Source organism: Rattus norvegicus, chromosome 2 (genome assembly GCF_036323735.1).
Source record: "Rattus norvegicus strain BN/NHsdMcwi chromosome 2, GRCr8, whole genome shotgun sequence".
Classification (NCBI taxonomy): domain Eukaryota; kingdom Metazoa; phylum Chordata; class Mammalia; order Rodentia; family Muridae; genus Rattus; species Rattus norvegicus.
Genome location: NC_086020.1, coordinates 62,731,728 through 62,750,721, shown reverse-complemented (window position 1 = coordinate 62,750,721; position 18,994 = coordinate 62,731,728). Strand labels below are relative to the sequence as shown.

Below are 18,994 nucleotides of genomic sequence, written 5' to 3'. Positions count from 1 at the left end.
GGCCTGGTAGTTAAGATCACTCACTGTTCTTCTGGAAGACCCAGGTTTAATTTCCAGCAGCTACATGGTGGCTCATAATTGTTTGTAACCCCAGTTCTAGGGGAATCCAATGATACCTTCTGGCCTGAAGTGGTTTTAAGCTCACTGCAATCCTCCTACTTCAACTTCCTAAGTGATAGGATTACACACACGGACCACCATACTTAGAAAATTTAAGAGCATTAACGTTAGTTATATAGATGATTTGTCACACTTGAAGTCACACCAGAGGACTTGAAATATTAGGGGCTAGAGAGATGGTTGAGGTTATGAGCATACCTGTCCTTTGCAGAGGAGCTGAGCCTGATTCTCGGCACCCAAAACAGGTGGCTAAAACCACTGTAACTGCGCCACCTTGGGAGCTCTACACCTCTGATGTCGTCAGGCATTTTGATGTGATTTGTGTGTGTGTGGTGTATGTGTGGGTACACACGTGTGCAGGTATGCTCCCTGCGGGTGCAAGTGCAATAGCTGGAGGTTGGTCGGTTTTGGACGTCTTCCTCTATTGGTATTCATCCTGGTTTTTTTGAGACGGGGGGGGGGGGTCTTTTGGTGAACTCGGAACTCTCTTTCAGCCAGTGTGGCTGGCCATGGTACTCTGCTATCTACTCCCTGCATTGTCCTCCCCCACCCTCACCCCATGCTAGTGTTTCGGAGAAGAGCTGCCACACCCAGCTTGTGGGTGCTGGGGAGCGAAACCGAAGTCCTCAGACATACACAGTCAGCACTTCACCCACGGAGCCATCTCTCCAGCCCTGTCAGGGCTCATTTTTATTATGATTAGATGCTTCATAAAATATATTTTACAAGTCTGTTTGCATTTTTGTCTGCCTTTACATTTTTATAAGTCAAGTAGTTCCAAAAAGATTCAGAGAGGGAAGCTTGCACAGACTGTGACTCAGTCTCCTTCGTTGTCTGCTTTTCACTCCCTTAACATATACCATTCATCCATTCCTTCCCCCCAGCTCCCCACAGAGGACAGCATTCTTCTCCTGTGAGGGAAGAGTAGAAGGGACTCACAGGACTGGGCTACCTCCCAATGGTGGGTTATTTAGTTTGTTTTTCCTTTTCTTTTTCTTCCTTCCTTCCTTTCTTTATTTTTATTTTCGAGACAGGTTTTCTCTGTGTAGCCCTGGCTGTCCTGGAATTCATTCTGTAAACCAGGCTGGCCTCGAACTCATAGAAAACTACCTGCCTCTGCCTCCCAAGTTCTGAGATTAGAGGCAGGCACCACCACTGCCTGGCTTACTCCCTCAGGTTTTTGTTTTTTTGTTTTTTTGTTTTTTTTTTTTTTCCAGAGCTGGGGACCGAACCCAGGGCCTTGCTGTTGCTAGGCAAGCGCTCTACAACTGAGCCAAATCCCCAACCCCCTCCCTCAGGTTTTTATCTCCCACCCTTGCCTTGCCTTCTGTGGTGCCTCTGGTCTGCAGCAGGGCCTCTCTTTGCAGTTGTCTTCCCTTTCCTCTTCTGTTCCTCTCTAATTCACCTTGATATCCCTTCCCTTGTGCCTCACATTCTAAACAGTAAAGATGTTAACTGCTAAATAATGCTGCCTTAGATTTACAAAATCCAAAATGATGATCTTATCACAGACACCCCCACTCCCACCCCACCCCGCTCCTGCCGCCTTGGTCTTTAATTCTGTCAGTTGCTATAAAACTTAACTTGAGGAAAAGCAGTTAGCTGAGATCATGCTGGCCTGGTGTGAGAGCCATCTAGGCCTCTATGGTTGCTGTAATTATAGTCTCCGTGCCAGGTTACAAATCAATTTCAACTGTTTTAATGTTTCTTGAAGTATACCTTTATACTGTAAACAGCACAAATGGTAAGTGAAATTTTATCTGCATACCATGTGTAACTACAGTCCAGACCAAGATATTTCCTGCACCAGGCAGGCAGATTGCTCCATATTGCCCCCAGAGACCTCCTCCAGGGCCACCTGTAGGTATGTTTGCCTATGTTTAGAGCTTCACAGACAAAGGCTCTTTCTTCCCTTGTTTTATCTTTCCATAGTGTTGCTCTACTTGGACATTACACTCAGTAGGGGCTCGATGGTGCACTTCCTTACCCTTAGTAGGTAGTAGTGTGAGTCAGTACAGGGTTTGAATCACTAACTTTTGAAGACAATGGTCATTTCAACTCTCGAAACTGTTAGAATGAACAATATCTGTAAAATGCCTTATGTAAATCTTTGTGAGAAACAGAACTCTATTTATTGTTGGCTACAGTAGGAGATCATCAAATACATATCTTAAGCCATCTGCTGTGGTTATTTACGTTGGTGGAATGCATTTCCTCTGCTAGACGCTGTATCTGTATGTTGACAAAGGGATGGAGATTCAGTACAGTTCCCGGTTTCCATGTACAGCCCTTAGCGCCTGTATTCTAGGCTGCTGGTGAGGCAGAACACCAAGTCCATGGTAACCTGCAGAGAAGAAAGCTACAGAGAGAAAGGTAACACAGAAGGAGCCAGGAGAAAATGTATCCCCCCCGAAGGACACGCCCTGACCTCCAACACACTCTAATTCTTATTTTTCACCACTCGTAATAATGGCATCTTATTATGACTATATCAGAGCATTAATTCACTGATTAAGGCAGAGCCTTCAGGATTCAGTCTCTTCTGAAAAGGTCACCAACTGATAACCAGATCCCCAATAAATGAGCCCACAGGAGGATTTTATATTCAAACCATAACTACTTTGGATCCCCAGAACTTCATTTTAAGAATAAAGGTTTTCGTGGCTAAGGATTTCTGTAAGATTTGACTTTCTGAATTAAATAGTGCGCCTCCCTGGCTTGTTTCCTTTGGATTTTAGCAGCATGAGTCAGATATTAAAGGTGGAACAGGAAAATCATTTGTGGGCAAATGGGTCAGCATATCGTTCTTTTTCAGTATAGCCCGTCGTTTCAGTACAGCATTTATATAGCTGTACTATATAAAGAAAGCTATTTGTAAGCGCAAAGCTCCGTGGTTGTCATTTACATCTCACTCTCTTTCAGGTCAGGCCCAAGTCCTGTGGTATCTCACTGTGGCGCCATCTCCCTTTAAGGAGCATCCATTTCAGAAATATGGCGGTCCCTTTAAGGCCCTGGAAAGGGCTGGGTGTCCGTTGGGCGCCGAGGCCACGCCCCTTCACGTGTCCTTCGTGCCATTGGGCGGAGCCAGAGCCTCTAAGTTGCCGTCACTTCCGGCTCTCTGTCAGTCCGGAGCAAGCGAGCGAGCTAGAGGCTGTTGGACGGCTGGAGCGGAGCGTGAGTGCGCGGGACCCTAGGCCAATTCCTCGAGGCTGCAGCCAGGCCGACCTCAGGCTACCGTCGCCCCTTCGCTCTCCTTGCCGGGAGAAATAGAAGCTCTTAAGGTCCTCCACTCTTGTCCGCGCCCCCGCGGGCCTCATGTGGCGGCCGCTCCGGAAGCCGAGCGGAGCCGAGGCGGTGGGCGCGTGAGGGCGAGCGGGCGGGGAGCGGCGGGTGATGGCCGCGCGCCCCTCGGACTGTGTGGCGGGGGCTCCGGGCGGAGGCGCTCGCGGTCTGCCTTGAGGCTGCGCTAGCCCACCCCTACCGGGACCACCGTATCCGGGAAGGTCCCCGGGGGCGCTGGCCCCGCTGGGTTGAGGTGTGGGGGGCGCGCCTCGGCGAACATGGCTGGGCTCTAGGGCGAGGAGGATAAAATGGCGCTGGCGCAAGGCCCTCCTCTCCCGCACGCTCTCGGCGCCCCACGCCCCCTTCCTGAGACCGGTCGTAGCCCCAGCCCTCGCCTCGGGGCTTTCTGTAGCTTCCTGGCCGCGACCCCCACGGCGCCTCGCGCCCTCTGGCCTACGAGTGCCTCGCACTCTGGGATGTTTTCAGTACTCCTCCCCCACGCAAGTCACCGGCTGATCAGTATAAACTTACGCCTTTAGTTACCTTTTGCTCGAATTAGGAAGCCCCCCTGGCCCTAAAGAAACCACCCCAGTAAAGCCTCATTAAAGTTAAAAGTCCAAGTGTGGGGAACCGGCCGGTTTTCGTTACCATTAACATTGTTTTCTTATTGGGTAGATTTAGGTTAGATAATGACGTGGTTCTTTGAAGTAATTTTAGTTCCCTAGACAGCTTTTCGTAATGGGAGATAGATAGGGCTGGCTGTTGGCTAGTGAAAGATTTGTTTATGTGCAAGTTAATTCTCTTTCAAAAACAGGTTTTGTGTGGTTGTGTGAACCAGCTAGCTTGGGAAACTTGATTATGGAGGTCAGGTTGTGAAATGGAACAGTGAGAGGAAAAGCGAATGAAGCTGGTTATGAACCATGCTGCTCCCTCCTGTGTTATCTTTAACGGATGGATCAGTTGTGTTCTGTATGGTTGTGGTCAGAATTTGGATAGCCCACTTTTGCCTTGACCTCCTAGTTTGAACATTGAATGCCAGTTTGGTCTATAGTGAGCTGGGTTATAATTTTTTTATGTAGGAGGTGGGAACTGAAGTATTTTTATCATTTACAGAATCTGTTGTGTTTGTTAGGCCCTTTAGGAAGCCATACAGAAATTAATAAGTTTCTTTAGATGGAGGGAGCAGAAGATAGTTTGGTGAATAGCTTTGGTGAATAGCTTTTGCTACCTGGTTTTACCTCTTGGTGTGTCTTGAGAAGGAGTTAGGGCATGCCTAAGGACTCCTTGAAGTGTGGGTTAGAATAAGATAGTCTTCCCTTTGTTTTATGCTTGTGCACTAAATAGCAAGCAATGGGCTGTGTACCTGTCTGGTGAGTTTTGTCTCGAACATCAACCTTCAAATTTTATATATTTCCCAAGGTAGGAAGTCAGGTGCAAAATTATTGTGAATTGTGTATAACATTGTGAACTCTGATTGTTGCCTGTTATTTTGATAGTGTGGCCACAAAGTAAAAACTAGTGTATACAAAGCATGTAAAAGCTGATTTATAAGGGCAGCATTAATTAGGTGTCACTTATATAGGCAAGCTGTCTTATGTTGGAGCCTCTTAGTGTGAGTGGAATTAAGTACATTTCTTTTGGTTTTAAAGTAATTTTTCTCAGCTGCTTTCTTGTAGTCTACCCACAAATTTTATAGCCCCTCTACAATCAGTTGTTAAAAAGACCCATTGACTTTGAGAAGGGTAAAGGAATGTGCACATGGCTTTTATTTCTTTGTCTTGACTGGGCTTAGAGTATTTGGCTGTGCTTGTTATTTGCAATTTAGACATGTGTTCAATGTAATGACTCCAGTACTACAGAAAGGCAGAATGAGCCTTGGAAGTTATTTTGTTTTTTCTGTTTGTTTGTTTTTGTTGTTTTTGGTTTTTTTGGACTGGGAGAGCTAAGATGAAGGTACTAAAACTACTTGTAAATTATTCATGTGATGTCTTTTTCTTTCAGAATGCCTAAATCAAAGGAACTTGTTTCTTCGAGCTCTTCAGGCAGTGATTCTGACAGCGAAGTTGAAAAAAAGGTGACTTTCCTGTACCAAGTTCTTTTATAGTACAAAATGAATGGTGCATTAATTGCTCTATAATGCCGACACTGAGTTTTGAAGGGAAAGGCCTGTCAGTCTTTTTAGATAGGTTTTTCTATGCATCCTAAACTTCTCCAACCACCTCAGAGTTCCCTGAGGGCTGGGATAGTGTTACCAGTGCTGGACTCAGAATGTAAGAGAGAGAATCTGCAAGGGTATTCTGTAACAATAAATGACAAATGGAGTCCTTGAGTAGAATATTAGATTCTAGACTCATTTGCAGGCCTTACGTCAGATTGAGAGGTCTCTGTATTGTACTTGGGGTTCAGCCTAGCAGCCCAGTGCATTCCAGGAAAGTACTTGCCGTATCTTTAGCCTTCTTTTTACTTTTTATTTGTGACAGGGTCTCAATAAGTTGTTGGGCTGCCTTGGACTTTTGTCCTCATGCCTGATCCAGCTCAGACTAAAGGTGCTCCACCTTTAGTAACCAGAAGTCAACAGAAATGCTTTCTTAGACTCTAAAGGACCAGAATTCTAATTAAGCCAAGGGCACATTATTTAGAAATCTGTGTCATTCAAAAATCTGATCCTCTAGCCTGCTGCTCAGTGAGCTTGGTCTCGTTCTTCCACGTGGTAGGAGAAGAGACCTCATTATTCCAAGTTTGCCTTCTAACCTCATGTACCCACATACAGGCTTCTCAAGCACAACAATCACAAAATGACAGTAATAAAATTTCCCCAATCTATAGTTAGTAAGTCACTATTGAGCTGCATGAAGTTTTGAATGAAAACATTAACGTTGACAGGTTTCTCAGTCACTGCTCTCCTTTACCCAAATTACTGAATTTTAGTTTTGGTACATTTTAACATTAACAGTTATTTGCTTTTAGTAAATAAAGTCATTCAGCACAACAAACACAAAATTAGCTATTTTGTCAGATAAGCTTTTTCTGTGTTAGGTGATCGCTGTTTTGTCAACCTCATTCCACTCAGCTGATCACTGCAGTGAAGTGTGACGGAGCAGTTCATCTTGTGGTCAAGACTTCCTTCCACACAGCTGTCTCTTAATAGAAATTTATATCTGAATAAACATTCATATCCTAGAAATGGAACAAATTGTATTCTCCCTCTTCGTTGACTTGCTTTGTTGAGAATATGAAGTTAGTACACCTGTAGTTTACAGATGTGTAAAAGCAGCAGGCAAGCCAGTTTCCCAGGTCAGTTAGTAGAGTGCTAGCCTCACACTCAGGAAGTCCCAGGTTTGATCACCCCTCAGTGGAGATGGAAGCAGGAAGGTCAGAAGTTCAAGGTCACCTGGGATACTGGGGACCCTGTTTTATTTATTTATTTAAAGCAACAACCCCCTCTTTTTTTTTTTTTTTTTTTTTGGGGGGGGGGCCTCTGTACTAAGAAAAGGGAGCTCTCTAGGAAAATTTAGGAAAGTTGTAGCCTACAAATGTAAAGATAGGCTATAGTATCATAATTTTCAAATAAGGCTTCAAACATCATACATAGCTGTACTTGAAGTCTTTAGAACTTGGGGCATGCACCAGTCTAGAGGATTGCCTTCTTCCTGAGCTGATTTTGTAGCTTGTCTCCCATAGTACTATTAATCCTATAAACATTTACATTAAATACATCCACAGCTTTCATAGTGTGTTCTTATCCTAGCCTTAACAAATTTAATTAGTAGGTTTAGTAATATTAAACTAGTTTTTACTTGTCCACTAAGGAGGAGCATGCCTGCCCTCTACTGTTGGGGTTGGGAACTTAATGTGGGTTTTGTTTTGTTTTTTAATTTTTATTTTTTTATTTTTTAGCTCAGTTTGAGAATAAGGCTATATAAAATTCTTTTATACTAGTGCTGCTTCTAAAATATTATGAAGTTGAGTGCTAGTCTTATCACTGTCTATCTTCAATATTCTTAGTGCTGCTGAGGTTTTTGAGTTGTTGATTTTCAGTGCCTGGCATAAGATATCCGCTTCCTTTACCTGGGCATACGCTTCCCCCTGAGATAGAGTTTCATTATGTAGCCCTGACTGACCTCGGGCTTGCTATATAGTCCAGGCTGGAAGCATACATTCTTGGAAACAGTCCAGATTCCTTTTAGAATAGACAAGGAATTATAGTAAGTATTCGTGTTTTAGTCTGAATACATTGGTTATGTTTGTTTTTTGTGTGATCTTCAGCTTTGCTGTCCCAACCTTAGTCAGGCTACAGGGTTACCAGTATGCTTTGTCTCTTTAAAAAGTAAGAGAGTAAGAGGAGAGCTTTGGGCAGACTTGGGGTTTCCACAATTTATGTATACAGAGGGTACAGGCTGCTTCTTCTTACAGAGAGTGCTATGTGGGTTCTAGTCCACAAGCTGACTTTTAATATCTGAGATATCTTTGAGGATATTGAGAATAGAGTGTAAAAACACATCATTAGTTATGTGAAGACTAGATTCATAGTTAACATTTTTTAATGCACATTTTTTTAAATAAGTCAAAATTTGACTACCTCTTTAATGAAGTGCTTTGAAGTTCACATGTGTGTATTCTTAACTTTACCTTTTTTTTTTTTTTTTTAAGTTAAAGAGGAAAAAGCAAGTTGTTCCAGAGAAACCTGTGAAGAAGCAAAAGCCTGGTGAGAGTTCTAGAGCACTGGCATCCTCCAAGCAGAGTAGCAGCAGCAGAGATGATAACATGTTCCAGGTAAAGTCAGATTGCAGTTAGTCCAGTGGGATAGACCCTTGATCTGATAGCACACCACAGTCTGTGTTGTAATCTTCTTGACCTGTGTTTATTAACAATTGAGTAGGAAGTGAAGGTAATTTGTTCATTTCTGGGCTATTGGTAAAATCTAGAAGTCTAGTTTTACTATATTTAAATGATACAAATCTAAAGGTTTCAGAAAGCACCCCCCCCCCCCAAAAAAAAAAAAAAAGAAAAGAAAAAAGAGAAAGATTTAGAACTGTATATTTGGGAAGCATATTTGAGTGAGTAAGGTTGAGTATTTGACTGGAAAGTGTAAATTTGATGGCCTAACTTAGGTTTCATAAGAAACAGAAGGCTGGGGACATAGTGTAGGTGTATAGTGCTGGAGTAGCATGTTTAGGCCTGGAGTCTGAGCTTAAGGAAAGGGGAGCAGGTAGGATAGATAGAGTGAGATGTAAACCCAGGGAGGGCTGCTTGGCATCTTGACTTTATTGTGTGTTTTTAGCAACTCAGTATATGCTTCACTGCAAACCCTGTTCTGTGAGGTGATCATTGTGAGTAAAAAATGATGCTGTGAGATTGTGGAGGCAATTATAGACTTTATTTATATTGATAAGGAAGAGATAGTGATGCTTACAAAGATGGTGATGAAGAAGGACCAGCCTTGAGTGAGGTAGACCTGATAGTGAATGTGGCCACTGAGGACAGTCTCCTGTAGCACCTGGGGGTCTTGGCTGGGAATTGCTTTTGTTGGCTTTTACATATGCTTGACTAAATAGCCAACCACTGAAGAACACAGAAAACAAAGAGAGGAGGTGATAGCAGGTTATGAGAGATTTGCAAATGGATGATGAAAGAAGAAAGGATTAAATTGATAAAATGGAGAAAGAAAACTCAAAATAGTGGAGGAAAGAAAGAGACAAAATATAGATTAACTATTATAGGTTTCAATTCTTTGACTTCCGTATAATTTCAGGGCAAAGGTTAGTTTGATAGAGAATATATAGATGAAGGTATGAGATGAGGAATTTAAAAGAATGATATTACTGATTCAAATGCGTAATAAATTGGATGCTTACTGTGCTCTGTATTTCATTCAGGCTTTGCCAGTTTCCAGTATTCCACATGGAATGGGATCTGTAACCTTGTGGAATTTAAGGGGACTGTGATTACACACATAATAAAAATTACAATAAGTCCTGAGAAGTAGTGGGCAGATAGAGTAGGCGTGAGAATCTCATTAAAAGAAGTGGCATCTAAGTCTTAGGATGTGAAGGTTAAGCCAGCTGTGCAAAGTGTGTGGATAAAGAAAGCATTTTCAAGAGCAGGAAATTGAGTTAATATCTTGAAGTTGGAAGGAGCTTGGGTTGTATATGAATTATAGAGCCCTTGTGGTTGAAGCCTGGGAATTCTTGCTGAGATTCAGAAGTCTATTTGGTGAAGACCTTCCAGAGCCATTTGACTTTTAAGTACAACAACAAACTGGGGCAGGACACATGTACAACTGTATAGAGTATTTCCTAGCGCTTTGGAATGTCCAGTTCCATAACTGTGTCTCAGCTATCCTTTCATCACTGGTGCTAATGCTGTGCTCTCCTCTTTACTTATAGAACAATGACTCCTTTGACCTGGTGGGGGGTGGGGTCTGAGGTGAGGGTCTTTTATAGCTCTGGCTGACTTGGCAGTCACTAAGTAGAACAGGCTAGATTTGAGTTTTTAGCAGTCCTCTGCCTCTCCTCAAATGCAAAGGTTGTAGACATGTACTGCCATGGCTTTTAAAGGTTCTGTTTTGCTAGAGACTTTTGAGAAACGGGGTTTATTTTTAGGGGATGATTTTCTCACTTAAAAAAGAGCCTTGGTTCCTTGGTTCTTTTTTTTTTTTTTGTTTGTTTGTTTGGTTTCTTGAGACAAGGTTTCTTTAAGTAGCCCTGGCTGCCCTAGAGCTAGCTAGCTCTAGTCTATAGAGCAGAGCCAGTCATAGACTCACAGAGATCCACCTGTAGCTTACACCTCCAATTCTGCCTGTTAGGAAGACTTGTCTCAGCCAGTGTTCTATTGCTGTGCAGAGACACCATGACAGCAGCAGCTCTTAGAAAAGCATTGAATCGGAGCTGGCTTACAGTTTAGAGGTTTAGTCCCTTGTTACCTTGGCAAGAAGCATGGTGGCAGGTAGGAAGATGTCTTACTGGAGAGTAGCTGAATTATACATTTGGATCCATGGGCAGCTGGGACAGAGAGACACTGGGCCTGGCTTGAGCTTCGGAAACCTCAAGAGTTCACTCCAGTGACACACTTCCTCCAACAAGGCTGCACCTCCTCTTTCAAGACTGTGTTCCCTAATCCTTTAAAATGATGCCACTCCTTAAGAGCCTAAGGAGGCCAATTTCATTCAAATCATGACAACCGGCTTTCCTTTGAATACTTTGGCTCCTTCCCAGATAACTTGGTCAGTTTATTAAATGTATGTCTTATTTCTGGGCTGCATTCTTAAACTCTTGACCTAAGTCTGGCTGCTTTAGTACCATACTGTCCTTATATTTACTGAATTTAGGAAGTGGAGAAACTAAAAAAAACACATAGCTTGTGTTAAGCCACCAGTATAAATACTTTTTTTTTCTTAAAAGACAGGGTCTCAGTATGTAGGCCCGTCTCTTAGTTACGGTTTTTATTGCTGTGAAAAAGACTCTATGATCATGGCCACTCTATATATAAAGGAATACTTTTAATTGGGACTGGCTTACAGTTTCAGAGGTTTAGTCCATTATCAACATGGTGGTATGCAGGAAAGACATGGTGCTGGAGGAGTAGTCGAGAGCTCTGTATCTTAATCTGAAGGCAGCAAAAGCTACTGTGATCAACACTGGGTGTAGCTTGAGTATGAGACTTCAAAGCCCAGCCCCCATCCCCACAAGTATGTGCAGTGCTGCAGGACATGTGATCACACTGTGATCCCTGAGGTTGTGTTATTTACTGGAAAACCTGCTTTTTAGTTGTATGGCTCAGCCTTAGCACATACCTTTAATCAAAGCACTTTCTACTTGAATATTGTAAACAGGATTAAAGTCAACCATAGTTCAAGGGGGCAGAGCAAACAACCAGTTGACAGGAAGTGACCATAGGATCTTTAAAAAACCATAGAGAGTAAGAGGGAGTTAGGAGGACAGGTAGATGCAAAGGAAGTAGAAGGGAGGGACATTGAATTTGAAGGAGTTTGTTTGAAATGGTGTGAAAGAAGAGGCCATTTCTGGTCGGACTTTGGCTGAGGAGGAAGTACAACTGGTTGCTTTCTCTGCCTCTCTGAGCTAGCTGTTTTTCATCCTAGCATCTGGCTCCCAAGACTTCATTGGTAAAATCAAATAATTGTGATTTTTTTAAAAAATAACAATAACAACAACAGTATACACTTCCTCCAATAAGGTCATACCAACTCTAACAAGGCCACACTTCCCAATAGCTCCAGTTCTGTGGGCTAAGCATTCAAGCTCATAAGATGGTGGCTGTTCCTGTTCACCTCCACAATCTGGGTGACTGGGACTTGTTGTGAGTGAACCAAGCTGACCTTGAACACAGCTGCCTACCTCCAAGGGGGTTAATTTTTGATGTCTTTGAGTTTACTGTGTTAGGCTGTAGGCATCTAATTTAGGTTGAATCGGATAGTACTGCTGTTATTCTATGAGTGGCTTATTTCCCTTAGCACCATGCTATAGCATAGACAGGATTGCCTATATGAAGGCTGAATAGTGTTCCATTGCATGTGTAAGCTACAGTATTTGTGTCCTTATTTAAGGATAGATTTGTGGGTTGCTTCTACTTCTTAGCTATTATGAATAGTGCAATTAGGACATGTATGATTTTTGGGGGGGGGGGGGAGACCCTACTGCCAGTTGTTTTGGATGTGCTGCAATGTGCTGCCTCCAAGTCAGTTAAACACATACATATACAATCTATAGGATTGGTATAAATTGTCTTACTAAAGTACATTCTGATGCTCACACAGAGTCTTCTGAATATGCATTTCTCAGAATACCCGGTCTGTTAAATATATATCTTTTCCCCAAAGTGAGATTATTGGAACATGTTATGTTTCGACTTTTGTCAAAGGACATCCATTCTATTTACTGTGTTAATTTTATTAATATTCATACATTTTAAAGAGAAGCTAAAGAAAGAAAGATAGCTCAATAAGCAGAAATTGCTTGTACAAACATGAGGACCTGAGCTTTAATGCTCAGCACCCACCTTAGGTAGTTGGATTTGGCTGCAGATGGCTATAATCCCAGCACTGAGGGGCAGAAATGGCAGATTCTGAGTACTCTGTGCCTGCTAACTTAACAGTGAGCCTCTAGTTTAGTGAGCGAGATCTCAAGGGCAGGTAGAGAATGCTAGAGAATCTCAGCTGAAGTCATTCTCTCGACATCATATGTGGACATACATGCATGCACACACACCACCCTGTTACAGTTGAATACTTATTCCAGGATTATAAGTGTAAGTCATGAATATAAATTCAAAACCTCTCTCTATGCATTTTCTTTTTCCCTCTTTGCTAGATTGGAAAGATGAGATATGTCAGTGTTCGGGACTTTAAAGGAAAAATTCTAATTGATATTAGAGAATATTGGATGGACTCAGAAGGTGAAATGAAACCAGGGAGAAAAGGTGAGGTTTTATTTCTTCAGTTTGATGTTAATGTTGATTAAATACTTATCTTAAACTGTTACAGGGTATACAGGTTAAGGAGTGGCCTTACTTGGTTGATCCTTTTGTAATCAATTTGTAATGAAACCTAGGAAAACATCCTGATGTCACGTTGAATTGATCACTAACTTTAACTTCATTTTTCTGAGGCAGGTTGGGCACTACTTGGGAAACTGTAAAATGAGAAACAGAAAACTCCTGGTTTAGTGTTTGCTTTGGACTCAGATCCAGCAGGATGTTCTTTAATCCTTAAAGGTCTCTGTCCTCTTAGTATTGGTGCTTTGCCCAGTTCCAGGCCTCTTAGCAAGGACAGTTTATTTTGTTACCAAGTAGCTAGAAAGCATTTGTGCCAACTTGTATTTGGTTTTCTTGTGACAAGATATGACACAAAAGCAACTTAAGGGAGGAAGGGTTTATTCTGACCCAGTCTGAAGGTGGAAGGCAGCTGCTCACATGGGGCCCAGTCAGGACGTGGAGAGGTGAGTGTGCTGGGACTTGGCTTGGTGTCACTTAGGCCTTAGGTGGGGCCACTCAACATTCAGGATGGGTCTTCCCTCATCAGTTTAACCTGTTTGCAGACACCCTCTTCAACACTCACAGAGGTATGTTTATGATGCTTCTAAATCTATCAAGCTGATGGTCAAGGTGAACTGTTAATAACTTGTCACTTGTGCTTCTGGGAGCAACACCAGTGAGACCTGTAGACAGAGGCGTGCACACAGTAGAAGGGGACTGGCTGGAAGAGGCAGGTGGTGAACAGGAGTGGGAAATGGGGCATTAGGAAGGAGTGGAGGGAGGAGTACATTATATACATGTAGGAAAATGCCATGGTGATTATGCTAATGCACTTTGAAAAAAGAGTAACCACTACTTAAATTTATATAGTTCTGTGCTCTAGGATTATTCAGTTGATGAAAATGCTTTCTTGGGCCAGTAAGGTATGGTGCCTCAGCAGGTGAAGGCACTTGGTGCCAAGCCCCTTATGATCCCCAGGACACATGTGGTGGAAGGAGAGAGTGGGTACTGCCTACCCTGTTGTAAATACTGTGGCGGGGGAGGGGGAGTGATGATAGGATACAAGCACGCATGTGTGCACCCATTCAGTGAATAAATGTGACAGATTTTTAATAAAAGGAAAAAAATGCTTCCTTCTAATACTATTTTGTCTGTTTTTAAAGGTTTTACTTCTTTCATGCAGTTCTCAAGTTTGTTTTAGAAACTTCCTTTTTATGCTTACTGATTATTTCTTTCTGGGTTTTCATTCAGGATTTTCCACAGTGGCTAACCCTAGATTTTATTCTTGCAAATGTTTCCTGAAGGAATTCAGTTAGCCTCAAAGGCTTCCTACTGCTGCCTATTGTGTTCTCCTTTGCAGTTTCATGGCCTCTGAGCAGTTTTCTAAAAAATACATTGTTTGCTTGTGTTGGATGTTAGGCTAAGGTTTCATATTACCTGATTTAATGTATCAACCATTCTTTGATGTGTAAATCTCATTTACTAATTAAGAAACTGAATCTAGAAAATGCAGCTAGTGATGAAGCTGAGCATTGCTCTTGAGAGCATGATTCCAGAGTGCACTCATGCCTGTATCTGAATTCTGCATTCTCCCATGTCCCTTTTGAGCCACTCTAAGGAGTGCCCCAAAATGGACGCTTACAGAAGAACTTAGCATAGAGCTGAACACCTTGAAATTTGGTGGAAATATGGAACAAATGTTGGAAGAGACAGGATGTAAAACTGTCAACATCTTATGCCAAATTTAGGTCATTTTAGACTGTACATATTTGTGAAATATCTTCAGATTATTATCAGTTCTTATTGGTCAAAATAGGCATTGTGTTGGAAGTTAAACTGGATATAAAAATTGAACCTGTGCCTAACAAATGTAAGATTTTAATATCAATATAGATCTCTCACAAAACTTCAACATTCTAGTGTTGTGCCATTCAAAAGGGCAGTTTGGGAACTGAAGTAGCTCTGTAATAGAGCGCGTATGTGGCATGCATGAGGTCTGGGTTCTGTCTTCAATGCTAAAAAATCCACATAAGCAAATGACAGTTTTGATAAAAAATTTGGGCATATCAAAATCCCCCAAAAGACTTGATTTTCACCTTGTATTTCTTAAACCTTGTTTAGGTATTTCTTTAAACATGGAACAATGGAGCCAGCTGAAGGAACAGATCTCTGACATAGATGACGCAGTAAGAAAGCTGTAAAGTCTGAGCCATATCAAGCCTGTACTGTCGTAGCTGTTTTACTCTGTCTTTTCACATTGGCTTTTGTTTTCTAAATGTTGTTTTCCACGCTGTTGTATATTTGGATTGCAGAACAATTTGTAAGACAAATACTTTTTTTTAATGTGCATTATTAAAATGTTCTAAGTGAAGCTAATTGTCAACTTTATTAAAGAGGATTGCTTTGTGCCCCTTACCTAGTGTAAAATAAAGTCAGATCATTACAATCTTAACTGTGGTAGCCTTTTTTGATAAAAAAAAATAAACTAGTTACTGTTTAAGGCCCAAAAAACAACCTTTGTAGGCACGTTGTTGAGTCAGCTTACATTCAGAAGGATGTATTACATTGAGCTCTTAGATTGCTTTGTGAAATGTATACTCAGTCTCTTTCCAACCTGATTTGCTGAATTTTCCTCTCCAGGACTTCTCCCTACCACAATCCTTTTTTTCTTCAGTTTTCTTAGTATTCACTTTTCCATCACTCTCTACTCAGATATATTATGCTGATTTGGAAAGTCAAGCTGTCCATGTTGTTGCCTCCAAAGTCTACTGTGTTAATTATTAGCAGATTATCTGTTTAGTAACATGGCTTAAATGGGAACTCCAAGCAAGTGTGTGTCATTATTCATAGTGCGCTGTGGAGATGTTACTTAGTCTACAGAACATAGTGACTGATGTCTGATGAACCGTCTCTCGGTAAACCTTTGTGCTGGGATGGTGGTTATAAAATCAGATATTAAACTAGATTAGACTTGTAAAAATCGTGACACTTACTGGCCTCCTATTCTAACAAAGAGTGTGGATTATATGTAGTCAGACATGTCACTGAGCTTTACTGTCATGGTAGGTTACATGGCTAGTTTTTATAGAGTCGGCTGTTTTACAGTCTGGACAAGAGACTTCCAGATTTGATGTTTAAATTTGATAGACATTTTCATGAGTTTTCATTTTAACCAGGATGATTAAACAGACAGGCACATGTGTTAGGGCTATTGCTCCAGTGAAAAGGAAGGGCATAGTGTTCTGAGGGAAAGTGTTTGCAAAGGAAAAATCACACTGAAGGGAGTTAGCCTGTGATGTGAAAGGAACTTTCTTGAAACTAAATGCACATGGTATGTTGGCGATAACAGTAAGATGGGTCTAGGTAGAATAATAACTAACAAGGATGGTTTATACATGTGAAAAATGCTACCACTAAGGGCTGCCATATCAGAATTGCCCTATCTTATTAATCAGTTTAATTCCCATCGTCTTAAGCATTTTATGGAATTGTCAAGGATTTAATTTAAAAAATAATCTGTCAGGCCTCATGTGGTTAACTTATCCTCCTTACAGACATTCTTTAGGTAACTTTTTAGTGCGTTACTCCAAATTGACATATTAAAAAAAAGAGAGAACCTAAGTGTTTAAGATATATATACCATAGCTCATTCCTGAGGGATGCTACCCTTATAATTTGTTGTATTTCATTGATTAATTATTTACCATTTAAAGAAAGGATAGTTAGAACATAAAACTTTGGTTTTGGTATCGATGAGGAGGGAATAATAGACAAATTTTCTAGGCTGTGAATTCAGAGGGCGTATGTGCATTTCAGCTGTCTGCTTCATGGAGACCCGCAGAGACCTGTCATCTGTTACCTAGGCTGCTTAGCATAGTAAAACCTCCACTTGGAAAGCTTTTTCTGGCATAATTTGTTAGACTGATAGCTAAATTCATTCACTAATGTTACACCAGAGTTACTAATCTTTTTCTTTGTGTGTGTTGAAAAGGAGAATTAGGTTAAAAGGGGCTTTTCAGACGAAAAGAAAGGCTAGAGTCCTTCTATTTTGCATTCAGATGCCTTTCTCCTTAGTGTCTTAGTTTCTTTTCTCTTGCTGTGATGAAGTGCCCTGATGAAAGCAGCTTAAGGGAGAAGGGGTTTATTCTTAATCGCAGTTCCAGGTTACAGTCCATTGTTGCATGGAGTCAAAAACAACTACAGGACTCCAGACATCCGGACACACGGCTCCATGGCCAGGAAACCGAGAGCAGTGGTTGCATGCTCAGTTCCCTCTCCTTTTCATTTAACCTGACTTAGCCTGTGAGCTGGTCCTGTCCGCAGTAGGCAAGAGTTCTCCACACATGCCTAGAGGCCTATCTTCAGGTGGTTCTAGGTTTAGTTGAATGGATAACACTATCATAGTAAGTTTTCTCCCAGGAAGAAGGCTTGACATTTTGAGGTATAAGTATCTTATTTTGTAATGCTAAAATGATTAGATCTGCTCTCAGGTTTGCCCTTTAATACGCCCCATAGCAAGGCCTCCAAATGGGTTTTCCTCTTAGAGTAAAAGCCTTTAGCCAATTTCCACAATCACTGGAAAAGAAAAACTTGTATTTTCTTTTGTTTTGCGTCACAAATGCCTAAAATCTTGGGAAATACTACCTCATTAACCTAGTCAAGATGCTGGTGATAACCAGTCTATTCTGCGTAGTATCTTAGAATCAGCAACTTAGGGAAAACCAAGGAGGAAAATGTGTCCTGACCTGGCTACAAAGGGAGGAGGGGATTGAACGTTTATGTAAGTGTTCCGGACAGGAATGTTAGCACAGAGCTTGCCACAAAGCTTGAAAGTCTTAACTGTTGAGTTATATTTAGGTATCTTTTTTGGATTTCTCTGCAGTTCATATTTTATGGAAATTAATGTAGTGAAACACTAAAGATCTCTTTTTTTTCCTTAAGGCATTTTTTTTCCAGATAAACTATAATGTAAACATGCATATAGTGAAACGTGTGTAATTCTGTAATTGTGGAATGCCTGTATGCTTTGTTTGGTACATCTTCCATGGGGGTGTCAATGAACCTATTATTCCACTTGTGAATATTTTAAATGTTGAAATAAAAACAAGAAATAGACCCTTTGTGTTATCCCATTTTCACACACCTGAAGATGGAGTACTTTTGTCTGTTGTAAATAATGTTTCTCTGTGGATGTTCTAGAATCTGTACTAGCTTTAGAGTGTTAAGTCTGAAGGCTTTGGGGACTTGGTGTGGGAAAAAATGCAAATGCCAAGAAGTACATAGCATCAAGTTTTCCATCCTGAAAATGCTTTGCAGTTTGATGCTTTGGTCTTAGTCATTGTTCTATTGCTGTGAAGAAACACTGTGACCAAGTTAACTTTTATAAAAGAAAGCATTTAATGAGGCTTGTTTACAGTTTGAGAAAGATAGTCCATCGTCTTCATGGCAGGGACCTTGGTAGCACACGGCAGACATGGTGCTGGAGAAGTAGCTGAGGTCTACATCCAGATTTGCAGGCAGCAGGAGAAGACACTGGGCCTGGCTTGGGCCTTTGAAACCTCAAAGCCTACCCCTCGTGACACACTTCATTCAACAAAGACACACCTACTCTATCAAGGACACACGTAGTCCTTCTCAAGTAGTGCCACTGCCAGATGACTTAAGCATTCAAATTCATGAGCCTATGGGAACCATTCTCATCGGAACCACCACAATGAACTTGTATTTTCATTTATAAAATCCATTTCATCTTCATCAAGTTGAATTATGCAGTTATATGGAGAGCTTATTTGCATTTCTGTTTATGAACTTCAGTAGGGATAGACGCATGGAGAGTAACTTAGGACATTTATGCAACTTTCAACCTGAGCGTTTAATAAAACATGAACTTAAATGTCCAGTCAGAAGGGAAAACAAAAGTATTTGAGATTTCTCTAGAGTGGATCAGAGAAGTTAATAGAATAAAAGGGATTTTACGCACATGCAATAAATTGCATGTGGTTATTTACTACATAATGGTCTACTGATGTCCATTTAAGACATAGGTCTTTGCCCTCCTGCCTAACATAAGGTTTCAGAGTCCGTATTCTCTAGAATTGCTCTT

General features: G+C 41.3%; 1 protein-coding gene and 1 long non-coding RNA gene across 7 annotated transcripts; one reads left to right on the top strand and one right to left on the bottom strand.

Moving 5' to 3' along the window:
- Positions 1-2,223: 2,223 nt before the first annotated feature.
- Positions 2,224-3,162, bottom strand: LOC120101085 (uncharacterized). Its single transcript, XR_005501470.2, has 2 exons — positions 3,026-3,162; positions 2,224-2,479 (listed from the first exon to the last, which is right to left on the bottom strand). It is a non-coding gene; the product is annotated as an uncharacterized LOC120101085 (long non-coding RNA).
- Positions 3,163-3,176: 14 nt separating this feature from the next.
- Sub1 (SUB1 regulator of transcription) lies at positions 3,177-15,343 on the top strand. Of its 6 annotated transcripts, none has more exons than XM_006232043.5 (5): positions 3,177-3,294; positions 5,404-5,476; positions 8,053-8,175; positions 12,729-12,837; positions 15,013-15,343. In XM_006232043.5, the coding sequence occupies exons 2-5, from the start codon at positions 5,405-5,407 to the stop codon at positions 15,090-15,092; spliced, it is 384 nt and encodes a 127-aa protein (XP_006232105.1). In that variant the 5' UTR covers positions 3,177-3,294; position 5,404; the 3' UTR covers positions 15,093-15,343. The 6 variants fall into 6 exon arrangements, with proteins under 6 accessions (XP_006232105.1, NP_001009618.1, XP_063137342.1 ...); NM_001009618.1 differs by having other exon boundaries at positions 3,280-3,401; XM_063281272.1 differs by lacking the exon at positions 3,177-3,294 and adding an exon at positions 3,335-3,474.
- The last annotated feature ends 3,651 nt before the right edge of the window (positions 15,344-18,994 follow it).

Excerpts from the sequence above, each read along its gene's own strand:
- Sub1 (XM_006232043.5), top strand. The coding sequence starts at position 5,405 with ATGCCTAAATCAAAGGAACTTGTTTCTTCGAGCTCTTCAGGCAGTGAT. Across the intron at positions 5,477-8,052 it reads ACAGCGAAGTTGAAAAAAAG|TTAAAGAGGAAAAAGCAAGT; the intron begins GTGACTTTCCTG and ends TTTTTTTTTAAG. Across the intron at positions 12,838-15,012 it reads AATGAAACCAGGGAGAAAAG|GTATTTCTTTAAACATGGAA; the intron begins GTGAGGTTTTAT and ends AACCTTGTTTAG.